General features: G+C 41.0%; 1 protein-coding gene and 1 long non-coding RNA gene across 18 annotated transcripts in view; both read right to left on the bottom strand.

The window, feature by feature from the left end:
• Nucleotides 1-1,349: 1,349 nt before the first annotated feature.
• LOC116251768 (uncharacterized) lies at nt 1,350-13,026 on the bottom strand. 2 transcript variants are annotated; one of them, XR_007572771.1, is made up of 5 exons: nt 12,864-13,026; nt 10,560-10,650; nt 6,835-7,302; nt 2,483-2,675; nt 1,350-2,085 (listed from the first exon to the last, which is right to left on the bottom strand). It is a non-coding gene; the product is annotated as an uncharacterized LOC116251768 (long non-coding RNA). The 2 variants fall into 2 exon arrangements; XR_004171829.2 differs by having other exon boundaries at nt 1,350-2,675.
• An 852-nt stretch (nt 13,027-13,878) lies between these two features.
• LOC116251665 (ABC transporter G family member 33-like) overlaps nt 13,879-15,435 on the bottom strand; it is a 40,947-nt gene continuing 39,390 nt past the window's right edge. For 7 of the 16 annotated variants that reach the window (XR_007572278.1, XM_050075592.1, XM_050075596.1 and 4 more), the window contains one exon: nt 13,879-14,207. Coding sequence is in view for 7 of the 16 variants with exons in the window: in XM_050075592.1 (XP_049931549.1) it covers nt 13,941-14,207 (267 nt within the window). In the remaining 9 variants the exon portion in view is untranslated. Of the gene's footprint in view, nt 14,208-14,835; nt 15,078-15,435 lie in introns of all 16 variants that reach the window. The other 9 variants (XR_007572273.1, XR_007572274.1, XR_007572272.1 and 6 more) reach the window with 2 other exon arrangements.

The raw sequence follows: 15,435 nt of genomic DNA, 5'->3' as shown, positions 1-15,435 counted from the left end.
AGAGGAAGTATTAGGAGGTATTGATGAAGATTTAACAGCCCTAGAGTTGTGGTCTACCCTTGCCACCACGTATTCTCAAGTATCCGAAGCACGTTTTCTGTAGTTAAGAAGGCAATTTGAGGACATCAAGCGTGGGACGCGTACTGTTTTGGAGTATTTGAATGAAATTAAAAGTGTTAAGTGATCAACTTGCTGCCATTGGACATCCCGTCAGCGACAAGGACAAAGTGCAACAAGCCTTGAGTGGACTGGGAACAGATTTTGATATTTTTTGCACAGCCTTGGAAGTCCTACCTATTCTTCCATCTTTCGAAGATCTCAAGGCTAAGTTATTCCAACACAAAGCTAGTCGTGTTCAGCCATCTTCCTCTGCTCCACCACTTCCATTAAAAAATCAGGCGCTAATTCTACAAGTGTCCTCTCCCTGCAAGATTTTCTAGGGAGATCCTCCTCTCAGCTACTGAGCTCACAGAGACTGCCGGAGCAGGTCGGAGTAGACAAACTTCCGGCCACCCTCTCTGTCCCTGTTTCCTGCGTCCCCTGTTCGGGCATCTGAACGAGCAGTCGTGAATCCTCTGCTTCCCCAGACATCTATTGCTAGGACTCTCAACCGACCGATTGGTAAGGTCTCCAGACAAAAACTTATCTCAGTTTATATTATTCTCTGCAATCGTCCCAGCGAGAGTCCAACTGGGGAGCGACGGAAGCAGTGCGGCCTCCCCCGACCGGTCTCCAGATAAAAACTTATCTCAGTTTATATTATTCTCCTGCAATCATCTCAGCGAGAGTCCAACTGGGGTGCGACGGAAGCAGCGCTGCGGCCTTCCCTGTTCCCGAGCCTCCCTTGTCCATCCTCTACTCCTGCCTTCCTGGCAGAGACCCTGTGGGGGAGTAGTTGAGAGAGACACCCCCCGTTTGATCTCAACGGGAAATCTGTCCATCCGGTGAAGTGCACAACCATCGCAATCCCCTGTTTCTCCCTCATGACTTGATTTCTCTGTAACTTACCTGCTACGAGGAGAACCATTTCGGCTGAGCTGCTCGTCCAGCCAGTGGAGGGCGGGCATCTTGGACTGTTCTTGGTGGACAAGCATCCTTCAAGCTTCTATGTGTGTATGTATGTTACATGAATGGTTTCATGATTGATTAGCTACTTATGATGAATTGGTTTTGAATTCTAGTATGAGTTATTAGTAGAGACGTTCACAAGGCAACTTCGAGGGATAGAGAATCACTTTATAGTTTATACTCACTGGTTAACATGGTATATCTAATACAATTTGTAGCACATAAGATTGTAGAAAAAAAAGGAAAAAGAAAAACAGAAGGAAGGCTTCAGCTGAGAAATCTATATTGCAGCTGGTTGACTTTGGTTTTTTCAGCATATATCAGTTCCTTTTCTTATTTTTTTTGCTTTTTTTATAATTTCAAATGAAGAAATTCTCTCTCAACACAAAGCCGAAACCAACACCAGAGGATGAATTCCAAGAATCAAATGTAAAATTTGGTTGAACTTTCAATGAACAGGCAACGAGGGTTTTTTTTGGCCGGGCATCTTCAACCTTCTTCCTTTCCATTCTTTGGCTTAGCTTGAGCCTTGTTGTACTTTTGGAAATACCGATGTGAGTGGAGGATGTGTGAAAAATGCAGCTGTGCAGCTTGAAGACCAGAACCTATCCTCTCATCTCCTTTCTTAAGAACATCGGCTGCACTTCCATTCTCATCCCCATCTTTAGGCATATTATTTCTATGTTCAAAAATAGTGCATAAAGATTGCTATATCCGTGAAGGAATCCCAAGCATAGGATAAATTTAGCTCTTACTGTATAATGCATACCAAAAGAAGTCAATCAGCAGCACATTTGATGAAGGATTTCTACATGGTTACTCGTTTGGGAAACTATGTCTACTACACAATTCAAAGACCGAGCTACAGAATATCAATCTTTAATATTATACCTCTTCTGTGACGACGCCATTTTGGACAAAGTATTGACAGCCATTGATAGGCCAGCCTCCATCACAGCCACCTCCACACATAGACCCACAACATGCAAGAACATTGTTAACTGACAGTGAGGTGCTCTACAGGAAAAGACAACTGTAGTTAGTAAACCGAACAAAAAAATAAGGACCAAAACTGTGGCGGCAAAAGCGAGTGGCTCGATTCTCATTCAATTGTTGATTTTCCTAAATCCGATCCTTAAAAACCAGAGCAAGTCAAGGTCGGAACCCTAGGCACATCCCCACAACAATCATGCACACTACAAGAAGACCAAGTAGAACGAAAATCAAAACCCTTGTGATTGCTTTTAAGATCAAACTCTCTTCCCCGTCTGATATTGAATTAGAACTTTCCTATTTCAATTGTCCCAACCCAGCTGTCTTGAGGTCATAGTCCTTGAGATTGTGAGTGGACAGAGGATGACAAGGCCAAGGTTCCAAGACATCGAGCATCCCAGCCCGAGAAACCCTAACTTACTTTTCTCCTGTTTGAGGTAGCCATCCCCGACTTTAACATGAGCGTCTGGAGACAAAGAAGTTATCGACTGTGATCACGTACTGGCTCATCCGTCTAAGGAACGCATTAAGGAAGAACCAATGGGGGAAAAAGAAAGGGAGCACCGCTCAAGGGCAGACAGTCTGAATCCGTTGATGCACAAAAACGCCATATCCTGCATCAACGATTTCCATAAGCACCACAAGAATAAGAAAGAAATCTGTTAAATTTCCCATGTTTGAATTATCCAGAAATCCAATGACAAACGCAAAATAAAAAAATAAACACTGTTGAAACCTGCCCTAGAAATCCTAACTCACCTTTCCCCTGTTCGACGTAGCCATCCCCGACTATAACACGACCGTCTGGAGGCGACGCTCAAAGAAGTTATCGACTGTGAGCGCGTATTGGCTCATCCGCCTAAGGAAGGCATTAGGGAAGAACCAATGAGGGAAAAAAAGAGGGAGCACCTGCCAGGAATTCACCTAGATCGTGTCTCTTCCTCTCCAACGTGCCCTCTGCCCAGTGGAGCTCCCCTAACTGCCCTCTGCCCAGTGGAGCTCCCCTAACTGGGCCTCAGCCCGCCTTGTTGCCCCTCTTCTTGCTGCTGAGGATTAGGCCCATTCGGCCGTGTGCGGTGCACTTGGTGGTTCGACCCTCTTGCAAGCTGCTGTATTTCTGCTGGTGACCACACCAATGGCCGCAAACCCTTCCGAATGAGACTCGTGGATGCCCTTGGCAGCGAGGTTACCTCTTGCAGAAGCCCCCAAAATTTTTGGTCCTGCGCACCGCTCCCCATCATAATCAAGGTTCTCCTTTCCATCAGTAAGCTCACGTCACCGGATACAGAATCCCCGACTCGCTGCGGTTCCATCGAGCCATATCTTGTCGCCGGAGGAAGTCCCCACTAGAATAGTAAGATTTCCAGCGCCCCTGATTTAACTGCACACCACCGCCGACGCGGGTCTCCGCTGGCCCTCAAACTGCTCAGACAGCACCGTGGGTTAGTGTCGGATCCAACAAGCCCAACCTGTAGCATCGCCCGAAAGGTGCGGATCCAACGGTCCAGTGCTCGACTGGAACCGGTGCCGGAGTTTGCTGGAATCAGGCGATTTTCGATCGCCTGTTCTGCCATCTTCCTCTGCTCCACCACTTCCATTCAAAAATCAGGCGCTAATTCTACAAGTGTCCTCTCCCTGCAAGATTTTCCAGGGAGATCCTCCTCTCAGCTACGGATCGAAAGAACCTGAGCTCACAGAGACTGCCGGAGCTGGTCGGAGTAGACAAACTTCCGGTCACCCTCTCTGTCCCTGTTTCCTGCATCCCCTGTTCGGGCATCTGAGCGAGGGAGCGCAGTCGTGAATCCTCTGCTTCCCCAGACATCTATTGCTGGGACTCTCGACCGACCGATTGGTAAGGTCTCTAGACAAAAACTTATCTTAGTTTATATTATTCTTTGCAATCGTCCCAGCGAGAGTCCAATTGGGGAGCGACGGAAGCAGTGCGGCCTCCCCCGACCGGTCTCCAGACAAAAACTTATCTCAGTTTCATCTCAGCGAGAGTCCAACTGGGGTGCGACGGAAGCAGCGCTGCGGCCTTCCCTGTTCCCAAGCCTCCCTTGTCCATCCTCTACTCCTGCCTTCCTCGCAGAGACCCTGTGGGGGAGTAGTTGAGAGAGACACCCCCCGTTTGATCTCAACGGGAAATCTGTCCATCCGGTGAAGTGCACAACCATCGCAATCCCCTGTTTCTCCCTCATGACTTGATTTCTCTGTAACTTACCTAATACGAGGAGAACCATTTCGGCTCAGCTGCTCGTCCAGCCAGTGGAGGGCCTTTGGAGGCCACCAATCCCTACTCAGCTACTGCTGTTCTTCTGCCAAGCGAGCTCGGCATAGCAACGGACAGGGTGCTACACAAACAAATTTAAACAATTTTGCTCTTGATGCATAAAATGGAAAAGGTACCGCCATCGATTTACTTGCTCATTATTTTCAAATTCCCTAACAATAAAAATTGCATCCTGATAGGCTAGTCAGGCATGTCTAACAGAGGAATCGCTTTTGAAACCGCATATATTTGTTACATGTTGTAGTGAAACTGAGATGCATCCTCAACCCAAACCGCATATATTTGTTATTTGTTGTAGTGAAACCAAGATGCATCCCCAATCCAACCCGGTTCTTGATACTTAGATGCCTCCTTGATACTTAGATGCCTCCCCAACCCGATTTTTGAAATCGAGATATTGTTTTTGAAACCGAGATAACTCCCAACCCGGTACTTGAAACTGAGATGCCTCCCCAACCGGTTCCTAGAATGTCTGAGATGCCTCTCCAACTCGGTTCGACCTCTCCAACCTGGTTCTACCTCTCCAACCCGATTCTTGAAACCGCACACGTCTCCAACCCGTTTCAACTTCAATTTTATCCAACACCAACCATAGGAGTTTCTTGAAGCACAAAATACTCCTTACCAGGTCTAACATGGGCTTCATCACCTCTCACATGCTCAAGGGGCTGAAAATACAGCTTTGGGATTCTCCTACACTTCTCGAGCTTCCTCTTTCAGTGGTCACCAGCCCCTCACATGCACTTCAAGAAGAAGCCACCCACCCATGATGTTACCTACCCTAAGGGATTTGAACTAAACAAAATAAGCTTTAGAAAGCTAGAATTAGGGAAAAATCAGGTAAATATCAGAAATTCCAACTCCAGGCACCCAGGTAGCAGAAAACAGAGTTTAATAAAAATTTTAAATTCTATAACATCAAATCATCAGGTCCAAAAGTTCTGAAATTTTGAGGGTGTAAAGTTGAGTTCAATACCTAACTTTGACCAAAAAATAGATAAAGGTGGAAGGTGGACTTTCCTTCATTTTCCTTTCGCTTCTCATCCCCTTGTTCTTTAAAGAATCCAATATGATTCTCGTTTCTGACTCTCTCACTATAGGATTGCTATTCATCATGTCTCTAGGACGAATTGTAAGCATCCAGAGCATCAACCAAGGCTTCATGTGCAGCAAACTGAACTGCTTCAGCATCCATTATAGGGGGCAGCAATGTAAGCAATTAACCAATGCACTCTCCCCAACTCTAAGTTAGGCCAGAAGAAGAGTCTCACCCAGAGGTAAGCCTCATTAAGTTTTTGTGTAACCCTAAAGTCTCCAAGGGTATCTATGGAGCGTGAAGATTTCTGGGGTCAACAGCATCTCGATGGTGGCCAACTGCAGGAGTTCTTTAAGCTCAAAATACTCCCTAAGAGGGTTAACATGGGCTTCATCGCCTCTCACATGATCAAGGGGCTAGTTCTAGAGAGTGTCTCTTCATTAAACATGTTATAAAACTTGACTTCTTAGAGAGTTCACGTCTCATAAAACTTGCCAACAAAAGAGACCTAGTGTGAGAAGGCCTGTCGTTTGTCGAATCCTTGTGTAGGCCGGTAGTTTCTCAAATCCTTGTGCCTTCTGTCATTTCTCAAACCCTTGTGACACCTGAGCTTGTCCTTCATAATGGCACCAGTGCATCATATGCAAGAATGTACAGTGATCAAACAAAATAATGGCACCAGTGCATCATATACAAAAATGTACAGTGATCAAACAAAATGAACACACATCCTTCAGTGCGTGAAAATTTCCTCCAATTAAACTTCAATTTTATCCAACACCAACCGTAGGAGCTCTTCAAACACAAAATACTCCTTGTGAGGTCTACGCTTACATGCTCAAGGGGCTGAAAATATGGCTTTGGGATTCTCCTACACTTCTTGAGCTTCTTCTTTCGGTGGTATCCGCCCTTTGCATGCACGTCAAGAAGAGGCCATGCAAGCACAATGTTACCTACCCTAAAACTCATTCCTAGACTAGCACATGATTTACTAGACATGATTTACTAGACAAAATAAGCTTTAGAAAGCTAAAATTAGGGGAAAATCAGGTAAATATTAGAAATTCCAACTCCACGCACCCAGGTAGCAGAGTTTTATAAAAAATCTGTAATATCAAATCTTCAGGTCCAAAAATTCTGAAATAGGGCGTAAAGTTGAGTTCAACACCTAAATTTGACCAAAAAATAGATAAAGATCGATGGTGGACTGTCCTTCATTTTCCTTTCTTCTCGTTTCCCTTCTCATCCCTTCCCTTCTCTTTCTTTCCTTTTCCTTTACATCCATTCATTTCTATCCTTCCATCCAAACAAACAGTGGGTAAGTTTTGACAGTCTCACATGCATGTAATTTTTGTGGGAAATCAAGAATAACAGAGCTTACACCTAAAAGAGTGATGGTAGAGCTGGTGACAAAGAAATTAATCCACAAAAGATGGAAAGAGAATACCTGAACTGCAAGGAGAGGCAGAAAGTAATCATCAAAGTTGATCATCGTGCCATCAACCAGTGGCAACAAGGAATTGACAATGACTTGAACCTCACCAGCGGACATCAACTTCAACACACCGACCCAATCGGCAGCAGCCACATCAAACCATACACCTTCGTCACAGCAATCAAACACATCAAACCATACACCTTCATCACAGCAATCAACGAAGTTGGTAGTCTCACAAGGGGAAGTGCAAGAGGCATCGGGAGAGGGATGACTTGAGGCGGCGTTCGGTGGTGGCTTCCAACAGCCTAGAGGATTTGTAAACGTAGCCCTTTTTGTATATAAGAAGTGGATAGCATTTCCAAATCCCAAGCTGTTAATTACAACTTTCTCCCCTCCACCTTGTTGTTGTTCTTCACCTTCAACTCTTAATGTAGTGCACCATCAGTAGTTCCAGTTCCTACCTCTAGAAACCTAAAACTAATGAAAATAGATATGCACTATTACACAAAACAGCAAGACTTAAACTCGCAGTTGACATGCTGACCCCTTAGATGCGATGATAATGTCATCATAGATATTCAGCCAAGCAACCTAAAAACTTAAGCAATGAAGTATGCAATTCAAAGTATCAAAATGCGACACAACAACCAACATACCCCTTGATCAGATTTTATTTATCAAAAGAATCGAGTAAATACATTGAAAAATGAAAATCAAACAACTAAGTCAACAAAGCTCCTAAACAAACCCATTTCACAATGAAAGTGAAAAATAAACACTACAAGCTGGAAAACCACTAAGTAGACAATAAAAGAAAAAATTGAACTACCAGAAAATCAAACCAACAATGGGTCAACTCAACAAAACTAAAATACTCTATCTAAACCAGAATGTGATCTTGAAAACAAATCAAACCAATGACCTTGACCTATGATGGACATGTACAATGCTTAACTAAAGCATCTATTCGACTAACAAGACACGAAGAAACTGAGTACAAACCTGGTCTAAAACCATGACGGACCCAGGGACATAATGCAGCTTCGATGGATGGAACTTTTAAAAATGTAACAATTCAAAATCGACTAATTCTTTTGAAAAGAGATAAAAGGCCTTCCATGACAGACTCAACCCTAAGTCTGGGTTATGTTGAATACACTCAGTTAATGATCTGTGTCTCCTGAGACAGAGGAAATGATAGAAAATTCATCACACTCAGCATGAGTGGACTAGGTTTTGAGGAATTTCATCTATTCCATGAATGGACAAGTGGTTTGGTAATGAAATGACAAACATCTTTCAAGACCAACGAGAATTAGTTAGTTCATCCTACGTCTAGGAAGCCTACAAATATAACAAGAGATGTCAAGTTTTCACTTTGAAATAGTTCAAAAACAATCAATTAACTCATAAGCAAGAGTGCCTGTGTTGTGCAAATAGTATGACCTTCATTTACCCATAGTACCGTACAAGCATCAAGATTCATTTTGCGTCAATGCCATCAAATCTCTAGAAGGATGTCTTTCAATTTCCAAAATATGAACATAAAGGAATCATCCTCGGCATCTTAGGTAATCAAGAAAGAGAAGCAGATATTGATCCCAACATCGCACATCTATGAAAGATTGTCACATTCAATTCATGCGAGTTCAACCTTCATGCTTTTTCATCACTTGGCAGGCACTTTTTTTTTCTTCTTCTTTTTTTCTTTCTTTCTTTCTTTTGCATTTGGCCTTTTGGCTTTTCGATTTTTTTTTTCTTGTTTTTTTTTTTCAAGGCTGACCTTCACCTTTGAGGGAATACCTCACCACCCCAAAGGCTACTACGGAGCTCCACCGCTTTGGTGGTAATGTGTAGCTTTGTCACGTGTCCCACCCGTTTCAGCTTACGGGCTTCGATGAGCCAAAGGTTCATAAGTCGTTATCTTCGCGGGACAGACATAAATCACCTATATGTCTACCCGGTACTCTCGATTAACGACTCAGAGGAACGACTACACAAGCCCCGAGCCCATCTCTCAACTCTCATTTTGCTACCTGCCAAGATCTTACAGAGCATTATGGCTTTTCTCTCAAGATATTTTCTTGTTGAATCCTTGTAGATGCTTGATCATCAGAGTCAATAGCATTTTCTAGTCTTGACTTTCTCAGCTTCATAAGTTTTTTCCTTACTGCTCATATACAGGAATTTTCAGCTTTCCTCTTCCATTGATTGACAACAAAAACTTAAAATTTTCTCCTTTTACTCGAGAAGGTACTAAGAATAAACCAAAGGCATATATCATGGTGTGAGAAAACAATTTTAACAATGTTTTTAAGTAAAATTTAAATTTTTTTCTTTTATAAAAATTCATGACATCAAATGGTATATCAAAAGGAGGAAGGAACTATACTCCCTAAAGAAACGACAAAATGAAAAACAAGATGGGTTGGTTGGGTAGAAAAACAAACTTCACCAATACTCCCATAAAAATAGTGTCTTCTACACAAAAGGCTAGTTTAAGGGGGACAAGTTCCCATAAATGTTGGGTCCTTAACTGATTGCAGGTTTGGCAAATGGTTTGGGTTAAGCTCTTCACATTCCTTAAGGAAGAACAAAATAAACCAATACTACGCGGCAAGTTTTCTAAAATCATCAGTTAAACCATAATGACAACTACAGATTTGGACTCTGTTAGACCCCGAATGGTATGCCAAACTAAAGACCATGCACCTTGCTAGATAGCACAAATAATATTTGCTAAAAAATGACTGTCTAAGCAATAAGACAAAAAAGATATGCATAAATCAAAGCAAAATACCATACAAGTCTGCAGTTCACAATATAATACCTAAGCATTCAGCCTATGATCAATGTGCAAGAAGGTACAGATACAACACTAGTTATAAACCATATAAAATCTAAATCCTACCTATCTTACAAACCAAAAAAATAACTTTGAGATATTTGGAGATCATGCACCAAAAACAAGACCGACAAATCAATCAACCAACCTAGTATAACCATTGAAATACAAGTTACCACAATTAGCAATAATGATTTCAATGATTACACAAAGTGGTGCCACAACAATTCAAGTGTCCATTACAAAATCACAAAAAACCATTAGTCCACAATTCCCCAAACCTAACTATTTTTTTTAGATGTGCCTATCTTATAGATGTGCCATCATATCATATAAGAATGTCCTTTCACTGTTAATTTCTGTCATGTTGTACTTTTTGCAAATTTCAGCTGCTTTTCCTGAAAGTTTCAGCTTGCATTTCCTGTGATAACCATAAACATGGAAAGTAGCTACCTACCATGTTGCAACAGTTTCATGCAAGACTTAAAATGACAGCAAGTGAATGCCAATCCTTTAGAAAACCTATAGCTGATACTATCCAAGCAAGGGCTACAAGATCACAACTAAGCTGGCAAAACTAAAACAACTTCAACATAACATAGCAATCCTTTTTAGACATAATCTCAATGCAATTACAAGGCAAACAAATAACAGTTAAATAAATCTAAACTAGAACAGAAAAATAAGAAATAATTGCTATCAATCTCAAGATCAAGAAGTATAAATAAGCATCATGTTTCAATAGAAAAAAAAATACAATTTACTTAAGGAACTAAGGTAACTAGGAAAGAAAACCTGCATACCAGGTGTCACAAAGAGAGTGCCCCACACTTGCAAACTCATGAGTTCGACCAGAACAAGGGTTAGAGCGTTCAATTACAAGACGTACCTTTGGAAACATACATGCATCTTCTTCACGTTTAAAAAAGTTGTTGATACGACCATTGAAGCACAAGAAGCAATAGCCTTTGATAGACAGCCTGTAAAGGTAGAAAAAGAATTAATTTTCATGAAGAAAAATGTGCATGTGCATCATGAGAAAGAAGCAAGTTACTCTGCTAAGGAAAGGAAAGTGGGGGATCCAAGTTTCCTAGAAATAAAACACAATTATGATGATACATTTTTTAAAAGTTTCGAGAAGCTAGTAAACTGGCTGATGCAAGAACATACCTCTGGACTGATATCTGGGTCAAGCCTGAACTTACAATTTAAGAGATTGTTGGCATCCTCTTTAGAGACCATTCAATTAACTAGACTGCTCTGGTTCTCTGACATATCTAAAGTTGGATACTAGCTCAACAAAAAGGAGATCCTTTTAAATATGAAGTGTATTGAAATACTCTTCTCTACTTTCTTTGATGGAATCAAATATTGTGAAGTGTATTATGTTGGAAATGGTGCTTCTATCCAACATTGCACCAAGTAGCTTTTATACCCAAACATTTTGGAGTGGAAAATGGTTTAAATCCATAGACATCTGAAAATTGAGGTGCATGGATTAGGAGGTGCAACGACATCTAATGGCCAAGATATCCATTGACCAGTAGAAGACACCTCCTCTCTTCCTATTCAAACATTATCGAGAACGTCGTAGCCCGGACTGTCATTTTAAAATTTAAACACAACAATAGATACTTGGACGACCTCGTTTACACTTTTTGGCGAACGGTTGTTATTATTATTATTACGTGTTTTCATTATAATACTAAAGAGGCCAAAAAGTTTTTACTTTGAGAAAATCTAAATATCTGCTTCTGACGATAAGCTCATGTATTTTCTGTTTGAATGCCATTAATCGTATAATATATATATGTACATATATATATATATATATATATATAATTTGACACACGCCTTCAGTTTAATGTTTTGATCGAAATTACAATCTAAACATGAAATTTTAAGCACATTGTAACGAAGTAAATTCTTTGATGAATTAACCAATTACACTGACCAATATCTAAGGTCAACCTGTTGGGTTGAACGATGAAGAAAGATCAAGTTGACAGTCGGATGTTTCCGACAGATATTTGTAAAGCACACTTACAATACTCTGCTCTACTTTCTTCAATAGTAGTGACACGCATCCAAGGTGTACAAGGAAATGTGAAGCACAAACACTTAAAAATTATCATTGTGTCGTATTTAAAGAACAAAGAGGAAACAGAAACAGGCCAAACGTGATGCAAAGTGCACATGCGCGTTCATGCCATATGGCAAAAAATGAATGAGAAAGCATGTAAAAGAAAGTTTAAAAGTTGAAACAAGCATGCGACCGCTCACTCAGTAAGTGCGCCTTCTCAAGATCTCAGCGGGTTCTTCTTCCATATTAATTTTCACCAAGAATCTGCCATTTCCTGCTATAGAAAACTGTGGATTTTTGTAACCCTGCTCCATTGTTGTTTCAACGAAAAAGGGCATAGGCCTAGTCCGTCCCTGGTCTGCTCCTTCCCCCAACAAGTCCCGCCACTGCCGAGAACCTGAGGGGTTCATTCAAACGCTTCGTTGCCTCATGGGAGAAACGAATCACTGGAACCTTGCCATCGAAGGCGACCTGAGCATCTTCGACATCCATCAGCTTCGGCTTCTCTTGCTTGCTCATAATCGATACTCAGGAACGACGAGAAGACTCTCCTTCCTCCATCGTGACTTCTATTGGGGGGCCGCAGCTGACTCCTTGCCGCTGTCTTCCGCCCCCCGGGAAAGAGGATCGACCATCGGGGGACCGGCAGCCATAGCCGGACTCGTTCCCACTGCTCGTGCCAGGCGAACCCTAAGCCCTCTCGCACTACGCTCACCGAACTACGATTTGGTTGCTTGCTAATCATAATTAATTTCACATTACTTGTTGCTTTTTGGTAGGTAATCTAACGGATCGGACACCATAATTCTATTTATAGATGTTCACGCATTCGAATTCGAACTCGAATATGGATGAAGAAATTTCTATACCATATAGAAATCCAACTTTTTAAACTTGTTGAAAAAATTTAACCCAGAGCTAGTTTTATGCCCGAGCAATCTATCCCCGATTGACTATGCCCGTTGCGGATGCATGAAAAAACACAAGGAAACTCGCATTGTGATTCTACTTCTACAGTTTGAGAGGGGCAAGACAAATGAGATGACCAACAGGAATCAACAAATAAAGGAGAAGTAATGAGAATGACAGAGATCAGATCGGAGGTCTAACCTGCTCAACCATGCTGCCCAGAAGGAGATGCCTTTTCCAACCGAACTATGCTTCTTGGCGTCCAACTCTCAACCCCAAAAGCCATGATGCCTCCTCCTCGACTCTCTCTCTCTCTCTTTTGGCGTTTCGACGAAGAAGAGATGGGAGGGTTCCCCAACGTCTATTTTTCTTCTACCGTTTTTTTAAATTCTGGAACCTAATAAAAAGGAAGGCGAGAAGGTTGCTATTTTTAAATAGGAACCGCAACTTCCATGTTACTTTTTAAATTTGACTTTTTTGAGTACTTTTCAGTTTTCTCAATAAAATCCTATTATTTCACTTTCTATGGACGCCCATGATGGCTTCTGCTTGCCTTCTTCTTCTTCACGTCGACAGTTAGATATGAATAAATCCCTCTTTTTCCTGAAACCAGATGGGGCCTACAGGTGCCCGGCAAGTGAGTTTGCAAGGATACTCGGATCATATGCAATCGGCTGAATTGGAACCTGCAAATTTATTATGTCTTAATATTAACTATTTATCACGTTTTTATCTGCTTGCTTAGGAAAACAAAAACTATATCAGATGCAATCTATTTTTGTAAGACTTGGTCTGTCATACATCTTTAATAGAAAGCATTGAAAGCCATTAGCCCATGCATTTCATATTTAAACATCTAAAAATTACTTTTGTCTATCCAAATGTACAAACCCAAAATATATACTTTTAGATTTATACAAGGTGCTCACCAATTTTGATTTACATTAAAACCAACGGGTTTAAATTGATTGAGAATTTGAGGGGCCATAAAATCCAATCGACACATTATTGAGTTTCCCATCCTTTTTCAAACTCAAGTTTGACCGCCCGAACTCATCAAGTCAAATCAGAAAAACAGAGGGTGGGATCTGGTCAAACAATCATAAAACTCGTAGAACGTCGGTTGGCCGAAATACACACACATCCGATATTGTTGATAGTTGAGGTCATTGCCATTGTTTAGCTGAAGCTTAGGTACCTAATCTTCTCAAAGACAAGAATGTAAGCAGTCGAGCTGTTCTATATTAGCTGAGATAAATTGAGTGAACATAAATCTAATCATCTTCTCTGAAAATTAAGCTTAGATATACAATAAGCAAACAAAGAAGCGAAGGCAACAGCGTATGCGATGAGAACAACTGCCACAACGCCCAACTGATCATGCGGAAAGCCAAAATAATCTTTCAGGAACAAACTAACTGCCTTCTTTTCTCCAAATACGTCAATCACCTTGTCTATGTCACCATACTGTGATGTAAAAAGTCCACGGATAGTCCAATTTGAAGGGGTCATCCAGTATAGCCATATCCACCACTTTGGAATTTGCTGTATCAGAAAAGAGTTGACCTCATTAGTGAATATTAGCACAATCCCATAACTATTTTCTTTCTTAAAGGTCACATCCGAGGTTAATTAGTTACTTGTGTAATTAGTCAGATAAACATTAGTCATGATGGGACATATCCTGCACCAGTATAAGCAAGCTTCAGGCTTTTGAGGCTATTCTCAGTATGCGATTGTTTGCCTGATGTGATGAGGTTTCAGATGATCTTCTACAAGCATCAAGGAGCAGCCTTTTTTACCCTACCACATCTTAATTGCTTCACCCATCATGCATGGGTTAGAAATGTCTTTTAGCTCATTCCTTGGATCAAGAGTGATCTGCCACCTAAAATGAGTTTAGTGAAAGCATGTCCTTTGATTATCACTAGGTTGGGTACTCTGAGTAGATGTTGGATGCATTGAATACGATGCAACTCTGAATGACTACTTCCTAGAGTACATGAATTTGCTGGTTGCCCAAGATAGACGAGCAATAGTTGTTTATAGATCAAGCTCTACTGGAGCCATTTCCAGACCCTTTTTCAGAAAGCAAACTAATTAATGTTGAGCAAGAATCCAGAAGTATTCTATAACGACATCCAGAAAAGCAAAAGCACAAATCTATTCTTACTTTTCCAGATATCAGGAAGCCAGAAAAGAGAGTCAGTAATGTGTTGAAAACAGATTGCAGGATAGCAGCAATTTGAGCGTTTGGAGTTAATGAGACCACCAGCATCCCAAGATGAGCATAGAAAATAGCAAAAAGATGTACCATAAGATCTTATAAGCAGACCAGTAATAACCAACTGAAGGGTATGTGATAATCCAAAATGTAACAGCTTGGATCAATGCACAAGGAATTTCGATGGCGACCTGCATTCATACAGATGAAATAGAAATTCAGTTGAAATAATTTTTTTTCTTGGTATTTTCCTGCATCTATTTCCACCACTATGGATAAAACGTTAGATGTTATCTGATGTCCAACTTGAACCCAACTTCGAATTTTCATACTCAAGAAATTCATTATATGGAAAAAGTGATCAATCGCTACCATTTGTACAACCATTTTATCAAATCCAGTGGATCTTCAAAATCAATTATATCAAGCAATTGGATCTGATAAAATTATGTACATTGAATCCTTTCGAGCAATTGGATTTGATAAAATTATGTACATTGAATCCTTTATCTATGACTGACAGCCTGTTCCTGACTAGTTGGATGAGGC

This window comes from Nymphaea colorata, chromosome 1, assembly GCF_008831285.2.
Source record: "Nymphaea colorata isolate Beijing-Zhang1983 chromosome 1, ASM883128v2, whole genome shotgun sequence".
Classification (NCBI taxonomy): domain Eukaryota; kingdom Viridiplantae; phylum Streptophyta; class Magnoliopsida; order Nymphaeales; family Nymphaeaceae; genus Nymphaea; species Nymphaea colorata.
Note: the sequence above shows the minus strand (reverse complement) of the source record. Positions and strands in the feature narration are given on the sequence as shown.